General features: G+C 47.8%; 2 protein-coding genes across 13 annotated transcripts in view; one reads left to right on the top strand and one right to left on the bottom strand.

The window, feature by feature from the left end:
* NBEA (neurobeachin) overlaps positions 1-21,726 on the bottom strand; it is a 438,607-nt gene that overhangs the window by 169,674 nt on the left and 247,207 nt on the right. For all 12 annotated transcript variants that reach the window (XM_077341872.1, XM_077341873.1, XM_077341876.1 and 9 more), the window contains one exon: positions 16,196-16,332. In XM_077341872.1, coding sequence (XP_077197987.1) covers positions 16,196-16,332 — 137 coding nt within the window. The remainder of the gene's footprint in view (positions 1-16,195; positions 16,333-21,726) is intronic.
* Positions 11,602-14,634, top strand: MAB21L1 (mab-21 like 1). Its single transcript, XM_077341884.1, has one exon. The coding sequence runs from the start codon at positions 12,692-12,694 to the stop codon at positions 13,769-13,771; it is 1,080 nt and encodes a 359-aa protein (XP_077197999.1). The 5' UTR covers positions 11,602-12,691; the 3' UTR covers positions 13,772-14,634.

Raw genomic sequence — 21,726 nt, 5'->3', positions numbered from 1 at the left:
TTTCAGTAGAAAGAATGTGTGCATGGTAGGATATTTACAGAAAGTTGTTTGGCATCATTTAGTTAGCTATAAGTTTTGTACTAAAAGGCCTCTAATGTGCACAATGTTACCTTGAAATTACCCTTCCAATCACAAAGAAAATTGCAAGTAAGTCATATATTCAATTCGCCATTTTAACCCCTGCCAAAAAAAGAACTCACTGTATTAAACTCTGCTGAAAAAGAAATCGGAAAATATACTGTTAAAATCTCTTCAAACATATTTTAGTGACCCTATGTTGCATTCTTAAATACTACACATGCTAATATTTTGGCTTCAACTTTATAACCTAATTACTTATGGTTAGTTCTAAAAAAGAAACATACATCCTTTCCAACAAAGGGTAAAAATATTTGTCTCAATGCAGAAACAGAAACAAAGAAGGTTGTTATAAAATGAACAAAAATAGCCTTCGGAAGTGAGACTTCCGATGAAAAGCATCACTTGTAACAGTTTCTCATTATACAATGGAAGAGTCAGAAACCTTGTTCAATTTCCCCCCTAAAAAAAAAAAAAACCTTCTTAGCGTCAAACATGAGCCCCATATATGCAAGGTGTCCTTACTGGGTCAACATATGGCTGGATCTAGCAACGTTCCTGGAGCCTAGCAGACTTGGACCTCAACAGACCTCCAGGTATTATTATTATAAGTGATTTATAAACTGCCCCTCCCATTGAAGTTCAGGAAACCTTTCCTTGTGGGAGTGTGTCGTATCATAACTCCAGTGAATATGAAGGAAGGTGCTTATTAGGAATTATTAGTCTCTATGTTTTAAATTGTAATATTTTAACAGTGATTTTAAAAGTGTTTTGACATGTGAGAAAAGGCAGGATATAGTTTAACATATAAGTAGGACCTAAATCTGTCTTTTGTTTACATTTATGGGGTTACATCCTTACATTTTTACTGTATAAAATGTGACATTCTCGGTACAGAGGAACCTCAGTACAGGATCTGAAGTCTGTTGAAGCTATTGATAACTTCAATGGGTTTTGAAGGATCTGACTTCATTTAGGAAGCAAGTGTACACAAAGAGCACACAAATGGCAGAAAGGTTTTAAAAAATGGGAAATCACACCTACTATTTCTATTTTAAACAAAATATGTCAGCAGTGGCAAAAGGATGGAACTCCCTGAGAACAAAATATGGTGGCCAAATATTCTTTTAAAATGGCAACAGGAAAATATTTTTAGTAGGTGGGCTATTTATTGTTGATTAATTGTATTGTTTCAGTTTGCAGCCAACTAATCCATGCGACTGACAGGCATCAAAATCTAATAACAATCACATGTACAATTCAGTGCAATTCCTTGGGGAGCAGACTTCTAGATTAGCTGAATACTGGCATGGTAGGTTGTTGCCTCCATTCCTTCTGCCTTGACTTCAGCTGTTAGTGGAAGAGTGGGGGAGGGCTCTCAAAGGGAAACATATATAGTTACAATAGAGAGATGCCCAGCTGCTCTTCTCCGACAGTTCTAAATGGTCCACCATACTGCCTGGAAATATCAAGAATACTGATTTATATTGCTTTGTGGTTTTCTTTTGTCTATGAAGTAGAATTATTGAAGGTGGGGCGAGAAGACTGTCGTGAGAAATTGAGTGTTACATTATCAGTTACTAATGGTGCAGCTAAGCATGCCTTTTGGAATGCTGTGTTCAGTTCTGGTCCTCATATATCAATAAGGACACTGCAGAGCTGGAAAAACTGCAAAGGAGGGCAGCCAAGATGATTAGAAGATTGGAGCATCTTCTCTATGAGAAAAGGCTGAAGAATCTGGAACTTTTCAGTTTAGAAGGGATGACTAAGGTAGAGGCTTATAAAATGAAGTGTGTGGTGGGAAGAGTTGGCAAAGATAACTTTTCCTCCCTCTCCCCAAATGCTAAAACTTGAGGGCATCCAATGAAGCTGATGGGGAGTAGGTTCATGATGGACAAAAGGAGATACTGCTTTACAGAGAGAGTGAGTAAGTGGTTGAGGGGAACCTCCACATTTAGAGATCCCAGAGCCAGGGGGCAACATCAGGTGAAGGCCTCAGCCTCTATGTCCTATTGTCCCATCCAGAGGAACTGGTTGACCACTGTGTGAGACAATATGCTCGACTTATATTTCATTGGTTTGATCCATCAGGGCTTTTTACGTGTTTCATTCTTCTGATCATTTTTCAGCTGTATTTTCCTGCACTTTCTCCAGCTCAACTATATTTTTAAAAAGATGAGGAAACTTTTATGAGCAGCTTTGTCAAAGGTTTCTAGAAAATCTAAATGCACATTGTCCAACAGATCTTGTCTGCATATAATAACATTAAGCACACCCATCAAAGAATTCTAGGGCTTCCTGTATCTTACTGCGTCTTTCTGAGGCAAAAAGAAACCTCAGTTATATTTGCCAATTGTTACCTTAGAAATAGTCTTGTGTGATTCTTCCAATATGTGCAGTGTGTAGCAAACCACACACTGTTCCCAGAAAAAGATTTGCCTGAGAGGGACTGCGATCTGTGTCTCCCTGTCTAGCTTTGGGAAGAGCTCCAGTTTGTTCCATTAAATAGCAGGATGGGAGATTTATACTTTAATAGTTACGGATTTCACATCTGAGCTCAAGGAATCACTTTAACTTGACAATTTTAAAATGGTTATCCTTTGGAACTTTTTAAAGAATTTCTGATCACTACCATACAGATACCCCTTCAGATTTTCCGCAGTGAACGCTAACAGCATAATGTATCGTAATTCTTAGAGATTATCTATACTAAAAGGAAAGTTTGGAACAGGACTGAACAAAACACAGAGAAAAAAGCGGTGAGAAGAAAATAGGTCATAAATACATCAAATAAAGAGACATTTGGTTTTACCCAGCTCAAAAGAGCAAAGAAAAGAACAGCTGATATCATGATAATTCAATAATTAGTGTATAGAACATTCATTGTTATGTAGAACATTCATGCACCAATTTAGCAAGGGTTCCATACAGGTTCATGCAGTGGGTTCCACTGTTTCTGTGTAGAACTAGAAAATAAAATCCTATGACCTAGCTTCAGCCTTTTAGGAGCCATAATCAAATCCTACCAACGCCAACCTTTTCATATTCCTAGAATAATCAATGTTCTTGATGATCCAGGCAACCATACATCTGAAATTCTTCATGAATCTATGCTTCATTGAGTTAGGGAAAAAAGGAAACTATACATACTTTAATTATAGATACAGATTACATGTTGTGTACCTGGGTGATCAAAAATAATTTATTTTGATTTTAAGTGGCATCTGGAATCTTTTAAAAACATGTTTACACTTCTGTTGCAGAAAACACATCTGACAATTGCATCCCAGAACATGTTTTTGAGTTCTTTTCTCAAAATAGTTACTGCAATTAGCCATTAGGAACAGAAATAGAGATACCTTGTAGGCTAGGAAAGCATATGAGATGTTTAAAAATCTGATATTTTAAATCTATTTGATAGCATTACAATTAAATCATATTATAGTTTGGTTTACTATAGAAAACACCCATAACAATCTTGATAATGAGGTACTGCTTATTAAATTTGTTATTACCAACAGCAATTAAGCTTTGAATTGGTGGTGGGTGGAGAAGAGGCATTAAGAAAATATCCTTAGTCTCTCCATGCTCAGGATTACAACTAAAGGGTTGTGGATTAGAGAACTCACCAAATTAAAGCAGGCAGATGGTTTTAATATTTGATCACATTGCGATATACTGTATAGTGCCAGCTGCCCCATACAGACACTTCTCATTGCCTGTACTAGAACAGGCAGCCAAGCACGGCTAGGCTGTCAGATACTACAACGTCCAGAAACCAAGCAACAAGTGCACTTGTAAGTACAACTTCTTATAAGTTACAGTGGCTCCAGTTTGAAATAGGGTGCCCCAGGGCTTGTGACTATTGGGCATGTGCTATTGACACATCTCCCACAGAAGAATTTTTGTCCCATGGTACATCTGAAATCCAGTTACATCTGAGATGTACCAGTAAAGATGGCTATTAGGTCCATGATGAAAACCAGGATGAAGATAACCAACAGCATTCTTGTTAATGTTTTTTTTAACTACACAATTATTTATGGCTATTTAGTGCCCTAAACAAAAATCAAAACTATTCAGTACCTGTGAACTGTGGTGCTTAAATTCATTTTAAAAGTTCAAAATCACAAAGCATAAAAATTGGAAAACATCCACTCCAAAGTTTAAAAAATGTAACACCTACATATTATCAGCATTCAGATATTTCAACAAATCAAAAATGGCTTTGTACACCTTTCTTAATTGGGTGAGAGGGAAACTATGCAGGGGATAAGTTGATCATGGTTAGATGAAAGAGGATGAATAAAGATAAAGGTAAAGGTATCCCCTGTGCAAGCACCGAGTCATGTCTGACCCTTGGGGTGACGCCCTCCAGCGTTTTCATGGCAGACTCAATACGGGGTAGTTTGCCAGTGCCTTCCCCAGTCATTACCGTTTACCCCCCAGCAAGCTGGGTACTCATTTTACCAACCTCGGAAGGATGGAAGGCTGAGTCAACCTTGAGCCGGCTGCTGGGATCGAACTCCAGTGCAGGCAGAATATGGGCTTTCCATGGTGTTCTAGTGAGAACCCTGGCAGCTGCATTTTGCACCAGCTGCAGTTGCTGGGTCACGGACAAGGGAAGGCCTACATGGAACGAGTTACAGAAATCTAATCTGGAGATGACCGTCGTCTGGATCGCTATGGCTAGGTGTTCCAGGACCAGGAAAGGCACTAGTAGCCTCGCTTGCCACAGCTGGAAAAATGCCAGTTGCACTAATTTCATGACCTGGGCTTCCATAGACACAGAGGTATCTAGAATCACACCCAGGTTCCTGGCTGTGTGCGAGGTCTTAAGTTGCACACCATCCAGGCTGGGTAAGCGCACTTTCCTCTCTGGCCCTTTCCTTCCCAGCCACAGGACCTCCATTTTGGAAGGGTTGAATTTCAACTGACTTTGCTTGAGCCAGACTGTTACTGCTTCTAAACAACTGGCAAATGATTCTGGGGGGGAGATCGGGGCAGCCATCCATCAAGAGATAGAGCTGGGTGTTGTCAGCATACCGATGACAATCCATCCCATAACTCGGGAACTTCTGGGCCAGAGGGTGCATAAAGATGTTGAATGGTGTGGGAGGAGAATCACTATTACGAAACAGGTTATAGGTGGAACTGATACAGCAATGCCTGCAGAACTATGATACGGCCTCATTTGCAACACTGTGTGCAGTGGTTGTCTCTATATCTTGAAAAGGATGTTGAAGAGCACAGCACAAAAGAGGACCACCAAGTTGAATAAGGGAATGCAGCACATTTCCAGTGAGCAAATGCTACATAGTCTGGTATTTTTCAGTTTACAAAAACAGAACAAAACAAAACAAAACAAAAAAACAACCCAGCTAAGGGGGGATATAGTGGATGTTTATAAAATTATGAATGGAAAGTGACCAGTGCTCTTTCTCCCTGTCCTATGATACCACAACTTGGGGACACCCAATGTTGTTGTTGGGAAATAGGTTCAGAACAGACAAAAGGAAATAATTCTTTACTTTGTGAATAGTTACATTTTGGAATTCAGTGGCAGTGGACACGGGTGATGGCCATGACTGTAGATCAGGGGTAGTCAAACTGCGGCCCTCCAGATGTCCATGGACTACAATTCCCAGGAGCCCCTGCCAGCATTCGCTGGCAGGGGCTCGTGGGAATTGTAGTCCATGGACATCTGGAGGGCCACAGTTTGACTACCCCTGCTGTAGATGATGGGAGAGGGATCTGGCAGATTTATGGAAGATGGCTCAATGGCTACTAGGGATGGTGAGTGAAGGAAATCTCCATATACAGAGACAGCAAACCAGGAGCAACATTCTCTATGCCATTTGTTGGCCTTCCACAACAGCTGTTTAGCAACTCCATGAAACAATGTGCTGGACTAGATGGACCACTGACCTGATCCAATAGGTACTTTTGTGTACTTCTGAAAACATGGATTTTCGAGTGGGGAATTGCAAAATACTCAGGCTCATATATAGAAAGGCTCATTTGAAACTTGTGTCTCCCACTGCTTGTGATATTACTGCTTGTGTTATAACATACCATTGGGGGAAAAGCCTGTGTGATTCATGCACATGGTATTCTGCTCAGTAGCACACATGCTATGGAGGTGATAAATGCATGTCAAAGCTATCCTTTCCTGGGTGCAACATCAGTTGGTATTTCTTCTTCACTAGATATATTTAAAGCAAGATCAAAACAGATTTAAACACAAGTATTTTGCCATAAATTGCCTGGATTGTACAAAAAGCTACCAGTTTGAATCACACTATTCATGAAAAAAGTGTACTTTCTGCTATTTTACTATCTTGCAGTACTTTCACTTATGCCATCTAACTCCGCTTTTTCTCTCAATATATTTTTGATATTTCATTTATATAAAACAATCCTTTAAACTTTATCCAACACATGCTGCTTTATGTTCAAGGTCAGTATTGAGTATTTTAGTTGCCTAATCACATGCTGCACGAAAGAGTAATGACAGTTCTGCTGGATGACCCACTGTAGATGTAGTAGATTAACAAGGAGCTAATCCCTTCTGAGTCTGTTGTCCATTTTGGGTTGAAGGAGAGAAAAGAGCATGCTCAAAATGGGATTCTTAAAAACATCCCTGCTGAACTTCTTAACTAAAATCTGCTATGCTAAGAATGTTTGCTGTTGATACAATTGATACAAAAATAAATTAAAATACTTTTTTCCCTTTTATAATGCATTATAATCATAATACAATCTCATTTATCTCACAATCATTTACTTCACAATTCCATTTATCTTAAACATTAATTATTCACGTGATTGAATTAAAAGAAGGTGACTACTAGAGGAATACTGAAACTTAAACTGGATTTTCAGGTACCAAAAATATGAATAGATTTTTTAATCTATCATGGCATAAGGATTTTCTAGATCTAAGCCTACTTTCATCAGATTCTTGAAATGTGTGCTCACAAACAGGAATACACATGGGGAAAATACAAACGGAGGGGTCAGATGTCTACTGAAACCTATGAACTAATAAATTTGGAAGTCTTTAATGTGCCACAAGAATCTATTATTGAAATAGATGAACATGGCTGACCTTCTACAGAATCCTAATGATTCTTCCAACATTCAGTATAGATGCCATTTTGAAAAGACATTGATATCTCACTTCTTAGTACAGGCCCATAGCTAATCTATGAAAAGGACATCATTATTCTTTGACAGTTACATAGTGTCTTTTCATACCTGAACAAACTTTGTGTCCAAGAGCATCTTAAAGTCTACCAAAATTTTCCTAGGATGTAAGCATTTGTGAGTCAAAGCTCACATTGTCAAGTATTTTTTGCACACCTGAGTTGCAAAAGTCTCTAGATTCTAGAGATTACATATGCATTCTCCTTGTAGTGGTTTTGTTTCTATTTCCCAAATTTCATAAGACTTCATGGTGTACCTGGGAAAAGCGATTCCAGCTATCATGTTTGTGAATGCAGAAAAGCAGTATTTTAAAGATGCAGGAAGAGGGAGGGCTGGCGTAACCCCTCCCCACCACATGCTTGTGGAATGCAGCTTGAGGTCATTTCCCCCCCCCCTTCTTTGCAGCTGAGCTGTGGTGGTCTTTACAATCTGAATCAGAGTGGGAGCAGGAAGAGAAGGTGACAGTCAGCTTTAGGATTTCAGCCTTTCCTGGCCTTGGCTAGAAGCACTTTTGGCGACTACATCGCTCTGCCAAAAAGTACAGGAGGGACAGCCCTACAAACTGAAATGACTGCCAACGTATCTACTTTGAAGAGTTTTCTCCCTCCACCCAAGCCCCACAAAGCTGACTAGCACTGCTGAGAACGTTGTTAAGGCCTTCATGCGGGAAAGAATAAACAAAGTTCCTCCCGGAGAGTATGTGTAGAAAAGAGGTGAAGGAGAATGATAACCACAACTCTACATAGTATTCATAGTGTGGTTCCACAGTGTTATTATGAAATAGTGGCATTAGGAAATCTTCTCCTTGATATTCCGCCTAAACGTATTCCATGTCCATGCATTTCCTGAAAATACAATAAGGTATATTATCTGCAGGTAAAGATTACTGCATGTCAGAACTATAAACAAGCCTTTTAAACATGTTGTCTTTCCTTTAGCCATCCTTGAGTTTTAAAAAGTCACAAGAAATATACACCAAAAAGTCACAATCACTTAAAATGAAAGAAAATAGTTTTATTTTATTAAGAAAACAATAAAATTGAACTCTCTACAAATATATGGGTATAATTTCACTAGTGGAAAAAAAGAGAACAAATTATTTTGGCTGGCAAGATGATATGTTATGAAAAGGGGGAAACATTAGACTATCAGATACATTCAATGAGCCTTCAAAGCCACTCCAGCAGCAGGGATAAATAATTTAATAAACTCTACTTCATATTCTGTCTCCCTAGTGCAATAGACAGATATTAAAAATAAAATTTTAAACTCATGAATAGTGGTGTGCAAAATCAAAGAGTAAGTAAAATGTGATAACAATATAAAGGCTAGATAATATATGCATTCTAAGAAACTGATGTAGTTCTCTTGATGTAAAGACAGAATTAGTGAAATCTGGGGGAAAAACAAAGTAGCTAGTTCTTAAATTAAACTTATTGGAATACAGATCCCTTGTTTGCAAACATTTCCAGAAAATAACTGTACATTCCAGCAGCAGCTATAAACATAAACAACAAGAGGAAATAACATTTTAAGAAAGCTGCTGCATCTTTGATTCCTAAATACAACATATGATCAATCAGAACTTGAATTATGTGATTATCCTAATTTATGCCTCCCAAACCAGACTGGAAATGAAAGTGGATTAGTATAAGGGCTTGATAAAATATGTTATTTTAACTACAAGAATACAGAGCTTGATAACCATCAACAACCATTTAAATGTATTTAATTTTACTTGGTATGAGAGTGTCAAAAGCATTTTATTAATATTCACCCAAATCATAGCCTATGTAAGAGAGAACCATTTGTTTCATCTTCATTTAGTTCTATTTGGGTTCAGTGGAATTACAGCCAGCATAAATCTGTAATCAACTAATTGTCCTGGATGATGTAAAATGAATGCCTCAAACACTAAACAACATAACCAAACCAGTTTTAAATACGCCTGGCACTAGGATCTACAAACAAAAAAAACAGAGGTTTATATTTTCTACAAGGATAGAAATTAATTTTAAAGCAAGCACGCTAAGTTCTCTGATTTCTTTGGAATGTTTAAGTATTCCTGACCTTATTTCCTTTTACATTGGTTTCATCAATTTCATGTCAGCACTCTTAATTTTAACTGATTCTGTTCATTAAACAATCAGAAAGTTCAGCATTATGTGAAAAATAACCTGGTCCACATAACTATTAAGAAAGGGAGTCCAATTGGGCTAAATCCCAGCTAAAACAATGGCAGGTACTGGCTGTTTACTCAGAAATAAACTCCACTGATTGCCATTAAAGCTTCCTCCCTAACTAAGTGTGCATCAAAACCTTCCTTCATAGTCCAGGTCAGGTCTATCAACCACTCCAGTTGTTTTTTTCCTATAAATACCACACTTATTGTCAAGATCTATCTAGGAGGCACAACTGATAATCCCAGTGGTTTTACAACCCAATCCTAGCCAACTTTACCCAGACATGTTACTTGCTTAATTCTGTGTTTAGAACGGTGCCTCCCAGCTGTAGAAACAAGGCTACAGGTAATTCCAGGGGCGTTGCTGTATTGGCCACCTTCTCCTCTCTAGGGGTGTGTGTGGGAGGGACGGGGGGGGGGAGGCCAGCAGCCAGGAGGGCAGGCTTCCTTTGTCTGAAGAGTTGGCCTTTCGGCGAGCAGGGAGATTTGGGGCGGCCGCCTCTATCCTAAGGGCTGCGTTTACATGTTTCGGTCGGTGCTCGCCTTGCCGTGATTTCATTTCCTACTGTAAGGTCTAGTCCCGGGTTCCCGAGTCCGTCCAGGGGCCGGTGTGGCGGTCGGGGCTCCGGTGGCAGCAGAGCCGCAGTTCAGCAGGGCAGGCGGGCGGGCGCTCCAGCCGCCCCCGAGCGCACATGACTGGGGCGACAGGCGGGGGCGCCAGGCCCACCAGCCCCTGCCCATGGCGCGGCGGAGGCAAGGCCGAGGCGGACTCCCACCTGTTGGCCACTCGCAGCTCTCGGGGGCGGGGGGGGGCGGTCTCCCAAGGTCGTCCCCAAGGTCGCGAGGGCGGCCGGGGGTCTGGGCGGGCCCAGGGAGCTGAGTCCAGCTCGTCGTCCCGGCGCTCAGCCGCCCCCTCCGGCCAGGGTCGCGCCTGGCCTCCAAAGCCTCCAGCGCCAGCCGCAGTTGCCGGCCCTTTTGACCCGCGACTCTAGCGAGACCGAAAGGCTGGGGAGAGCCCGGCCAGGCGCGACAAAGGCCCTTGGGCTCGGATCCAGTTGCCCGCTTGCCAGACGAAACCTGCCGCCGGGAAACTTTTTAGGGCCGGGTGATTCTTCCTATGGCGAGGCTTCCTTTTAGCACCCCCGGGTCTTCGGTGCAACAAATTATGCACGAGCGAGTGACGTGTTGGGGATTCTTCCGAAATGCAGGCGATGTAACATGGCGGGCGGGCGGGGGGAGTTGGACCAATGGGCGTCGTTCGGAGTCCATTAAATGCGCCTGAACGCCACTGAAATCAGCGGCATTTAAGTATAACGCTTAAAGGCGTCACTCTTCTCCCGGTCTCAGACGCCTGCTTTGGATTTCAGAAGAACGCCCTTCGGAGCGAAAGCTTGAGGATCCAGGCAGGTCCCGTTGATTTCGAATAACTGCCGCCCGTTAGTTTTAAAATTAGGGCGTGTCTCTGCCTTTTGAAGGCAGCCAAGGAAACCGAGAAGGCGCCCCTCTGGTTGTTTCGACGGCTTCGACCCGTTCTTTCTCCTGAAAGATGGAAGGAGGCCGAGGGATGACTTCCCAGTCTTCCGTCCCACAAAGAGCTCCCCTGAAGGAGATGATCGTGGTCCATTCAAGCTGCCCCGTCCTGAAAAGTCCATATTGGCAGAGAACCAGCCAGCCTTTCTGCAATCTCTAAGCAGCCCTCTCACCTCTCCCCACAACCCACATGTGCTTCAACCGGTCCTGATTGCAAATTTCAATCCGCAAGGAAATAAAACGGGCCGCTTCAGCCCATTAATAAACATTTATTTGGGAAAGAAAAAAAGAGAGAGCTTAGAATGCCTCTGTAGGCACTTCTGGGACGTAACTAAGGTACAGCAACTAAATTAATAGCAAGAACAATTGATGCTGACCACCGGAGGCATAGCTTTCCAAACTTAATCCGAAAAAGTGTCAACCCTGGTCACCAACTGGATGCCTCATTCATCCGCCACTAATCTTGGAAGCCAGGTAGGGATAAGACGACATTTGCATCCAATCGATTAATGCCCGCCAGATCGCCCTTCAAACTATTTAACGGGGATGGGGTGGGGGAGGGAGAGAGAGAGAGAGAGAGAGAGAGAGAGAGAGAGAGAAGACGTAGGGATTTGGTGGCACCGCCTCAGTGACTCCCTAACGCTAGGCCAAGTCGGCTGGACCAGAGGAAAACTTTTGCCCAGCAGTTCCCACAGTCTTAGCACGTTGCTCCAGTGGAAGCCAGGCTCCCCCGTTTCTTCCCCCGAGCGTGTCTCCGGCTCCCTCGTCGGAGGATGCCTGCTAGCGACACCTGCACGTCCCCCTTTCTGCGATAAAGCGGCTGAAGAGGTGAGTTCCAGGACGTCCCTTCTCAACTGCAGCGCGCTTAGCGGGGGGAACTGAAGGCGAAAGCGCCTGCCGGATTCCCAAACAGGCAGGCGGCCTGGCCGGGGCGTTTCTGCCATCAGACCCCTACCTTCAGCGCGCCTGCTTCTCCCGAGCTCCAAGCGAGGGATTAATTAAAGGGGCTACAGCTGAAGGAGGCTGCCGTGACGAGCCCAGTGGCGATTGGCCGCCCGCCTGCCTGGCCCTGCCTTTATAATTTCCACACGAGTGCATCTGGGCTCTTATACAAACCAACAGCCAGCTTTTTCTGACATATACACACTCACACACACCGAGCGAGCGAGACACACACAAGCACACGCGCACACACCCTAGCACTTTCTCCACCGTCTGAATAAGAACCCTGCACGCGCAGGGGCTACTGCAGGAAAAGCATCGAGAAATACCTAACCAGAAGTGTTATTATTTTGACTATTGGGAGCCTTGCTATGTCTGGATTCAAACTTTGATATTTTTTCCCCTCCCCCTTAAAGCTACCGCTCTCAATGCTTTGGACGGCTCACTCAAGGACTGTTTAAAACAAGAAGGGGAGTTTGTGTGTGTGTGTGTGTGTGTTTTTTTAAACGACCCACAGATCTAGCAGCCAGCCAGCCAGCCAGCCAGCCAGCCGAGAAGGCATCTGAGCAAGAGCGGAGCCGCCGCCGCCGCCGCCAGCAGCCGCCCGGAGCCCTTGGTGAGCCTCCGGTGACGTTTCCCCGCGCAAGGCAGCCAGTTTCCCCTCTGAAGTTGGCTCCAGCCTTAGCAGCCGCATTGGATCCCACAGCCTACTGCGAGACTCCGGTCTACAATCCGGATCTCTGCCCCAACATGATCGCGGCCCAGGCGAAGCTGGTGTATCACCTGAACAAGTACTACAACGAGAAATGCCAAGCCCGGAAAGCGGCCATCGCGAAAACTATCCGGGAAGTCTGCAAAGTGGTCTCGGACGTGCTGAAGGAAGTGGAGGTGCAGGAGCCGCGCTTCATCAGCTCGCTGAACGAGATGGACAACCGCTACGAAGGCCTGGAGGTCATCTCGCCCACCGAGTTCGAGGTGGTCCTTTATCTGAACCAGATGGGCGTCTTCAACTTCGTCGACGACGGCTCTCTGCCGGGCTGCGCCGTGCTGAAGCTGAGCGACGGCCGCAAGCGGAGCATGTCCCTCTGGGTGGAGTTCATCACGGCCTCGGGCTATCTGTCGGCCCGCAAGATCCGCTCGCGCTTCCAGACGCTGGTGGCCCAGGCCGTGGACAAATGCAGCTACCGGGACGTGGTGAAAATGGTGGCGGACACCAGCGAGGTGAAGCTGCGCATCCGGGACAGGTACGTGGTGCAGATCACGCCGGCCTTCAAGTGCACCGGGATCTGGCCCCGCAGCGCGGCCCACTGGCCCCTGCCCCACATCCCCTGGCCGGGCCCCAACCGCGTGGCCGAGGTCAAAGCCGAAGGCTTCAATCTGCTCTCCAAGGAGTGCCACTCGCTGGCCGGCAAGCAGAGCTCGGCAGAGAGCGACGCCTGGGTCTTGCAGTTCGCCGAAGCCGAAAACAGACTGCAGATGGGCGGCTGCCGCAAGAAATGCCTCTCGATCCTCAAGACGTTGCGGGACCGCCACCTGGAGCTGCCCGGACAACCCCTCAACAATTACCACATGAAGACGCTGGTGTCCTACGAGTGCGAGAAACATCCCCGCGAGTCCGACTGGGACGAGTCTTGCCTGGGCGACCGCCTCAACGGGATTTTACTGCAGCTCATCTCCTGCCTCCAGTGCCGGCGATGCCCGCATTACTTCTTGCCCAATTTAGACCTCTTCCAGGGGAAGCCTCACTCCGCCCTAGAAAACGCAGCCAAACAAACGTGGCGGCTGGCTAGGGAAATACTCACCAATCCCAAAAGTTTGGAGAAACTCTAGAGGGCAATGTACTGGCCGCCTTGAACTATTTAAAATCGCCTTTTTGTGCGTGCGCGTGCCTGTTTTGGAGGATTCTGCTAAAGAAACTGGGGGAGAGGAAAGGCTCTCCATCCGAGAAGACAAACACCGTGCCGTCTACACACACGCACACACGCAAAGCCAACAGCAAGTATTATGATCCTTGTTTGAATCACGATTTTAAAAAATTAAAAACGTTTGAGAAAATGTATGATTTATCACCTGGGAAAATGCAATATCGGCTGTAATGAAGCCTGATTGTGACCACTCTGCTTACCAATGGATTATAAAAAGGCTGGTATTTTTTATGTAAACCTCTATGTGAGTAAAAGCTTACTTGGATATGCCATCAGAGCAACAACTACAGAAAAAAAAAACAATTCCTTCCCATGTACATTTTTAATTTGTATGGAATATTGTGATCTCACATTGTCTTTTGAAATTGTGGATGTTAGTGTTTTGTGATCTGGTGAACAGAAGTTAAATTGCCATTTTTGGATACTTCAGGACATTTTTTTCTGCTTAAGAAGATACCATTTAAAAGGTAGATTTTATCATGGTACTTTTGTTAATTGTCTTTTGAAGTGTCTGAATTTAAAAGTTTACATTTTTGTTTCAAATATATTGCTTGTTCTATTTCTAACATTCCATAATTATACTTGAAATGTTATTTAAATATATTCAGAAGAAATTTGGATTTTCCTTATATAATTGTGAATATTGGAATTATATATTTGAAAAAAATGCACTTGAAATACACTGGATGATTACTTTTTGTGACTTAGATTTAAATTTCTGTTGATTTTATTTAATGACAAGTTAATAAATAAAGTAAAATAAATATGGTTAAGCGTTTCAGTACTCAATTCGGTTTGGTGTAATAATGCATTCTGCAAACTTGACAGGGTGCTGGATTATACCCCTCCCCCCAAAAAAAAGAACCATAAAAATCCACAGCCCTTATCTGTTTTATATTCCGAAAATAATCTTTAAAACAACTTGTAACATGTGCAAAATATGGGGTCCTGGAGGTCATCCCCAACTGTCACAGTCCAGTGTGTAGTAATTTACCGAGTAACATTTTTATAACCATCAGAAAATAAATCAACTTTTCAAAGATTTAATGGACTAGGCTAAGGCGCCTCTCCAGTTTGGTAATAAAGCTGGAGCCCCCTCTGTCAAAGAAGTCAAGCTGCTAACCAAGTTAACACTTCAGAAGATGGGAAGAAAAGTTGCCAAATTTATAGGTCCAGGGGATCAAGTCAACAGCCCTAAGGTGACCGGCACCTTTACCTTTGCCCCAAACAGCCCTTGGCTTTGTGATAAGGCAGCTCTACATGCAGTGTTTGGAAACAGGAGAGCGGGTGCCTGGCTCTGGGGATGCTTGGCAAGAGCCAGCAAGAGCCTCTCCCACCCCTCCAGCTCTGCCCCTTCACAGCAGCCTAGGGTTCCTTCCGGATGGAGACCCTTCACAGCCAGAGGGCACATGTGGGGGCCAGCACAGAGAGGAATAAAATCCAGCAGGTAACTGGGAAACTTCAGCAGCCTTTGGAAACTGCCCAGACAAGGTGTTTAGGCAAAACCCTCACTTATGGCCCTGTTGCCAACTCTGTTTCCTTAACATCCGGGAGGATTTCAGCCTGGCAACAAGCAGATGGCCTCCGTGGAAATGGCCCACAATTCCTGACCACGATCACCGTTCAGGCTGCCTTAGAATCATAGGAGCCCGGCTGTGCAATATCCTCGCTTCCCCCTGGCCTTTCTTGGGACTGCAGGCTCCACAACAGCCTCCACCCCGGCGAGCCTGCTTCGTTGCCAAGCGCGTAGGGTCCAAAGGGGCGGGCGCGACTCCGGTTGCTATTCCGGCCTGCCTGCTCCCTGCGCCCCTCCTCCTCCTCCTCCTCCTCCTCCTCCTCCTCCTCGCCCCGGCCCACTTGGGAGTTCTGCTCATTTCGCCACCTCCGAGAGGGAGGTTGGCCGGCCGGCCGGTCGGCCCGGGCGCGAGATTCGCCCCGTAGAAAGGGACGGCCTCGCAGGCGAGCGAGCGCTTCTGTTCCGCTGCGCTCGGCAGAAAAGGCCGCCGGAGGAGACAGGAGCGCGGGCCCGGCTCCCTCCAGGGATTTCGAAGCAATTGGCTTAACGGCTAAAGCTGCCCACGTTCGCACAAAGGCCTTCAGGGGGACAAAAATGGTTCGAGAGCAAGCGCTGGAGTAAGAGCGGATTTGACATCATTAACGCGTCGGGGGTTTTAATAAAACAGAAACTGCTCAGAGGACTCGGGGGAGGGGAGCGGCGGGCGAGGGGAGGGGGCTTCTCGGTGGTCTCCCGACGGGCCTTTTGCATTCCCCCCTTCCCAGCCCGAGCAGCCCCGCCCCGCCCCACCCCACCGCCGGGCCCAGGACTCACTTTCGGGTCGATCTTCTTGAAGGCCGGATCATCCTCGTCCACCTCGAAGTAGATCTCGGTGGTGGTGATGGAAAGGGTCCCCTTGGCCACCACGACCGGGGCGATGAGCTGGGCCGGCGTGCTAAGGACGACGGGGCCTGCAAGACAAGAGCGGCGGCGTCAGGATCCGGCAAGCCTGGGCAGTGGCCAGACGGCCTGGGCTGCCTGGTCCCCGCAGCGACCCCCGAACCAAACCCTCCGGCCTTCTGGCAGGGACCACCAGGAGCCCCGCGCTGCAAGTACCGAGGCCAAGGGGCGCGCTCCGGGCAGAGGCATGCACCGATGGTCTGCCTGGGCACAGCCAGCCCCAAGGGCGCGGAAGTGCTGCAAGGAGCTACCCTAATTCAACTAACTGGGCAGCCCGACCCAGGGAAGTTTACTTGGGAGTAAGCCTTGTCCCTTAACGAGCAGCGGTTAAAAACACCAAACAAAAACGAGCTTGAACGGGGTTCAGTTCCACACTGTACATTGGGTCTCCGTGTAAGGCAAGTCCTAAGTATCAGCACCTTAGGAATGAGAAGGACTTCGTGTATGGAACGGTCAAATAACGCAGTTCTCTCCCGCGATCACGTCGGAATGTGCCCCTGCAAGTCAGGCCGTTGGGCTTTGTAGAGCGCCAGCCTGTGCCGAAACGATGCCAGGCCAAGAGCCGGACAGGCACGGCTGATGCCGCATGTCCCTCGTGCGAGGCGGCCCTCGAGGCCCCCGGCCTGCTGGCCAGTCTGTGCCTATTCCTTCCCATTTCCCCCCCTGGGCAGCACCCACCGCTTGGCCTCACGAGGAACCCCTGGGCTTGGTTGCAAAGCCGTCCCTTTCCCCCTCCGCCACCCGGTCTCTCTACTAGCAAGAGGGGCTCTGGGAGCCTGATTATATTGCGGGGGAAACCCAAGAGGCGACCCTCGGGGTGTCTGCTCAGGGCGGGTTCAGCGGGGTTCCTTCACACATCGACTTGCAAATAAACCTTTGAAACCAATACGATTTATTATTAATAAAGGGCCGTGGTGCAAGTATTGGGACGTTTAGGATCGGGCTGAACCGGCCTAGTTCCTCTTCCCTTCCACCGCCCCCTTGTCAGATCCTGAAGACACGTCTTGGGAATTTCAAACGCACACATTCAAATGAACGAAAACTAACAGGATTTCCCGAGCCAAGCGTCGTGGCGCTGGATCCTTGCAAGTGCGGCCACAGGCCGATGGTTCGTTTTAGACACCGGAAAGACCCTTCAGCCGCCCCGCTTATAAAGCCCCCTGGGCCCGTTTATTCCTTGCTGCACGGAAGGGAAGGATCTCATGTCAGGTCCGCGACAGCCTCGGGGTCTCCCGGCCAAGCGCCCGCCCGCCTGTGTGTGCGACCCGCCGCCACTGCTCGGGCTTCCTTGCTGGGCCTGGAGATAAAAGGGCAGGAGGCTCTCGCGCCGCGAGGCCCCCACCCCAGCCCCCGCGGGCGCCACTGGCGACCACTCCCTTAAGCCGCCTGGCGGCCTTGCAGCGGGGACTTCCCTTCCCGGCGAGCAGCCGCGGCCACTGCGGCCACGCCACGCGCGCCTGGCTAGGCCAGGCCCGGCCGCCTTTGACAGCTTCCCAGGCAGCCCCCCAGGGCCTGGAGACGACTGGGACAAACTCTTTTCCTTCTGGTTCCCTCGCCTAATGGGCCAGCCTGGCCTCTTGACCCCAGTCAGCTGATCACGTGGCATCACATGGGCCGGGCCGGCCTGGCCCAGCTCCTCGGCCGTCCCGCTTCCATCTTTCCTTCCCCGCGGCAGGGCAATGTAGCGGCGCGCCGCTCAGCGGGCCGACGAGTCGGCCGGGCTCCGGCAAAGGGCAGGGGATCGATCCGAAACGGCGCGTTAAAGGCTCATCAATCTTCATCTCGGTTCCTCGGGCCATTATGCGCCCTGCTCGCCGGCGATTACAAGTGGATTTGGGTCCCCGTTCCCCAGGCGCCTGGGCCTTTGTGTCGGTCGGTCGGCCGGGCGGGCCATCTCTCCAGACGGCGGCTCACTGCTTCTTCGCCCAGTCCCTCGCTGCCCCCTCCCCGCCACCCTCCGGCAGACGCGGGGCCTTCGCAGGCCTCGGGGCCGGCATAAATAAATAAAAGGGCCTTCCTTAAAGATGATGCAGATCGGGAGCCGCGCGATAGTCCATCATTATAAGCGGGCGTTTAATGGGCCTCGCGTGTTCCCAGAAGGAAGCGCAGGTAGTTAACCCAATTACCTCCCGCTTCCCCGCCTCTTATACGGACTCTCGAAGCAACGGAGCGGGGGGGGGGGGCTGGCGGTCAGAAGGCCAGAGACTGGAGCCAGCAAGCCATCTTCCCGGAGAGGGGCCGGGGTTTTATTTGCGACCGTCTGCGTACCCATTAAAGAGCCAGGCAGGTCAACTGCGATCTGGGAAGAGGAGCATGACGCGGCGCGTTTGACCGGCAAGGGGCCAGGCGACCAGTGCAAACTCCGCCACGGTTAGGCGGCGGTCGCGAACGGATCCCTGGATGCGAGGGAAGCAGACGCGGGCGCCGCCGAGGAGGACCAGTTCTGTTTATTTTATTGTCGAGCCTCGCACATCCAGCGAGAAGGCCTCGGAGGGTGACGAATGTTACGGTCGGAGTCTCTTAAGCGCCCCCCCGCCCGCCCGCTGAAAAGGCACAGGACGAAACGTTCGGTCTTAATAGTGTGTCGTTTTTACACTTGTCCTTTGGAAATCTCCAATTACAACTTCCAATAGCACGGCGCATTTAAGGCGCGCTCAGTCTTTTTGTTCGAGCCTTCAGGGAGCAAAGCAGCCACTGAGAGAATACAAAATTAATCCACTACAGCTATAGAGCGAGAGGATTATGGCTTAATCCCCCCTGGGAGAGGCTCTGGATTTTAAGGATCCGACATTAAAATGTTTACACCAGACATAATCAAACTCGTGCAGGTTTTCCATATGGCCTCGAGATAGGCGAGGGCAGCGCCGGTTGCCTCGCCGTGGAGCGCCCGGAACAAAAGCGCACCTGACTCCCGCAAACGCCCCGATGGGCCCTGGCCCTCGGGGCGCCGTCCGGCTGCGCTGCCCGCCAAGCCGGGCTCTGCCGCGGGGGAAGAGGCGGCCCCGGGAAGCTCGGCGTGCTAGCTCCGGCGCCCGAGAGGCTCTCCCTTGCCCGCCCAGACTGGTCCGCCGGACAGTCCGCTTTGTTGTCCTCCGAAAGCAGAACAAAGAGCCGGGGCAGCGGCTGGCAGCGGCGCGGGCGCTTCGGAGCAGGAGGGCGCCGCCAGCGAGCCCATCAGCCGGCCGGCCAGAGGGCGCAGAGGGCAAAGGGCTGCCTGGCTGCGCTCTCCCGCCCGGGAGAGGAAGAAGGGAAGAACCGGCAGGCACATTGGGAGGGAACAAAGGCCGGCTCGCTTGCTAAGCGGACGGCAGAGCGCGGAGGGAAGGCCGATGCAAATGAGGTTGGGCACAGACCCCCCCCCCCCCATATCCCCCCGGCAAGTTCGCCCGCGCCAGCCAGCCAGCCAGCCCCGCGGCACCGGAGGGGAGTCCCTCCGCCCAGGCCCGGAGCCGCATGCTCGTCTCCGACTCCCACGGAGCTCATGGGGCTTTTTCGGTCCAGCGCGCGCGCACACACGCACACACAGACACACACAGACACACACAACCGCGCGCGGCCAAGCATCCTGCGCTGGTCCTTCAGGACAAGTTTCAGCTTCAACGGCCCGAGTACTATTAAAAATTAACCTCCCTCCAGGCAAGGTATTTTTCAAAAAAGGAATTCCACTGCAGAACAGCTGAAGGAGGATTCCTGCTATACTGGAACAACAGCGTTCTATTATTTATGGAGCCTTACTTAGATTCACAGTCATTCCCGTCACTGATGTAAGTAGACCGGCATCCTTCCTATCCTCTGGGATTCACCATAAACTTCAGGAGGATGGACACCAATTCCATTAAAAGGAAATGGGAATAAATGCTGCACAGAAGCAGCACTTGTTAGGTCACTTCCTTTCCCTGCTAGGCTAGGAACACAGCCTGATATCGCTGCCAGAACCGTACTGTTATCAGCAGAACTATTTAAACCTCGAGATAATAAATATAATAATGCTACTGTAACAAGCATTTGTCCCTATCCAGCTTTACAGGCTTGCTACAGAGTGGCCCATTTTAAGTTGGCAAACCGCTATGTCCCACTGCAGGAGCAAATCAGATAACGGGGCAACTGAAGTGATTTTGAACACTAAGCACCTGACTTTTTTAAATTTTAAAAATATATGTGGAAAACCCAGTATTCATGAATGTTGGAAATACAAACAATATAAGTATCTTCTAAAACTCAGTACATCAAATCATTCTTTCCGAATGGAGGAGGGACAAGGAAGAGCTGCAGGGAAATGGGGACATCTGATTGACATATTTCTGGCCCCTGACTACCACCAAAAGCTCTCAGGGGCAAGAACAGGTCATTTTCCTTTGGCTCTGTAATTAACACTTCAGTCCTCAATTCAGGCCTCCTTCAGAGCAATTAGAAGGCTCAGCCCTCATTGGCGGCAGGGGGGGGGGGTCCTTCTTAAAACTGACACAAGGGGTCTCCAAGAAGTTTCTGCATTTTTATATTTTCGTTGGAAACGGTGAGGGCGGGAGGAGTAATTGGTCCTGCCTGAGAGTGTCATGTGACTAGTCTGTCTGGCTAGCCAGCTGATTTTGCAGTCTAGCATAAGAGCTGTCACACTGAGGGGAAGATGGCTGCAAAACTTATAAATTGCAGCAAAGAGGAACAGTCATGCGCTTTTTGTGGGCAGAAGGTGTGCCAGGAGAACAAATTCATCTCCATGTGTGCTCAGTATGGGGATAAAGTTCCCTCTCACAGAGTGGATTGAAAGGTTTGAAAATGGCCACACTAGTGTGACAGATATAGAGTACTCCGAAGGTCCAACTACAGCCACACCTACAAGGAATGAAGAAGGAATTCTGGAACTGATTCATGAAAACAGAAGAATAACAGTTGAAGAAGTTCCAGGAAAGTTGAATGTGGGGTTGGATCTGCCTATGCCCTGATTCATGACAGCCTTAAGTTCAGTGGATGCCAACTGGGTGCCTAAGAAACTGACAGAGGACCATAAGCACAGATGCTTAGAGGTTTGTTTCCAACACTTTTTCTGCAGCAGATAGTGCCTGGTGACGAAACGTGGGTTCACCATTGTGAGCTCGAAAGCAAGCAGCAGAGTATGCAATGAAAGCATCCATGATCAAGATGCAAGCACTGGCAGGAAAGTTGATGTTGACCATCTTCTGGGACTCCTGTGATCATGACTGCAGCTGAAGATCCAGATCACTCTGCATCTATCACACTAGTATGGGCATTTTCAAACATTTCAATCCACTCATAGACGACACTGTATGAGAGACAACTTTATCCCCATACTGAACACACATGGGAGATTAATTTGTGCTCCTGGCACACCTTCTGCCCACACAAAATTGTATGACAAAATGCTGTTCCTCTTTGTTGCAATGTATAAG

This window comes from Paroedura picta, chromosome 6 (genome assembly GCF_049243985.1).
Source record: "Paroedura picta isolate Pp20150507F chromosome 6, Ppicta_v3.0, whole genome shotgun sequence".
Taxonomy (NCBI): domain Eukaryota; kingdom Metazoa; phylum Chordata; class Lepidosauria; order Squamata; family Gekkonidae; genus Paroedura; species Paroedura picta.
The sequence above is the reverse complement of the archived record's forward strand: the minus strand, read 5'-3'. Positions and strand labels throughout refer to the sequence as shown.

Coding starts and splice junctions, on each gene's coding strand:
- MAB21L1 (XM_077341884.1), top strand. CDS start 12,692: ATGATCGCGGCCCAGGCGAAGCTGGTGTATCACCTGAACAAGTACTAC.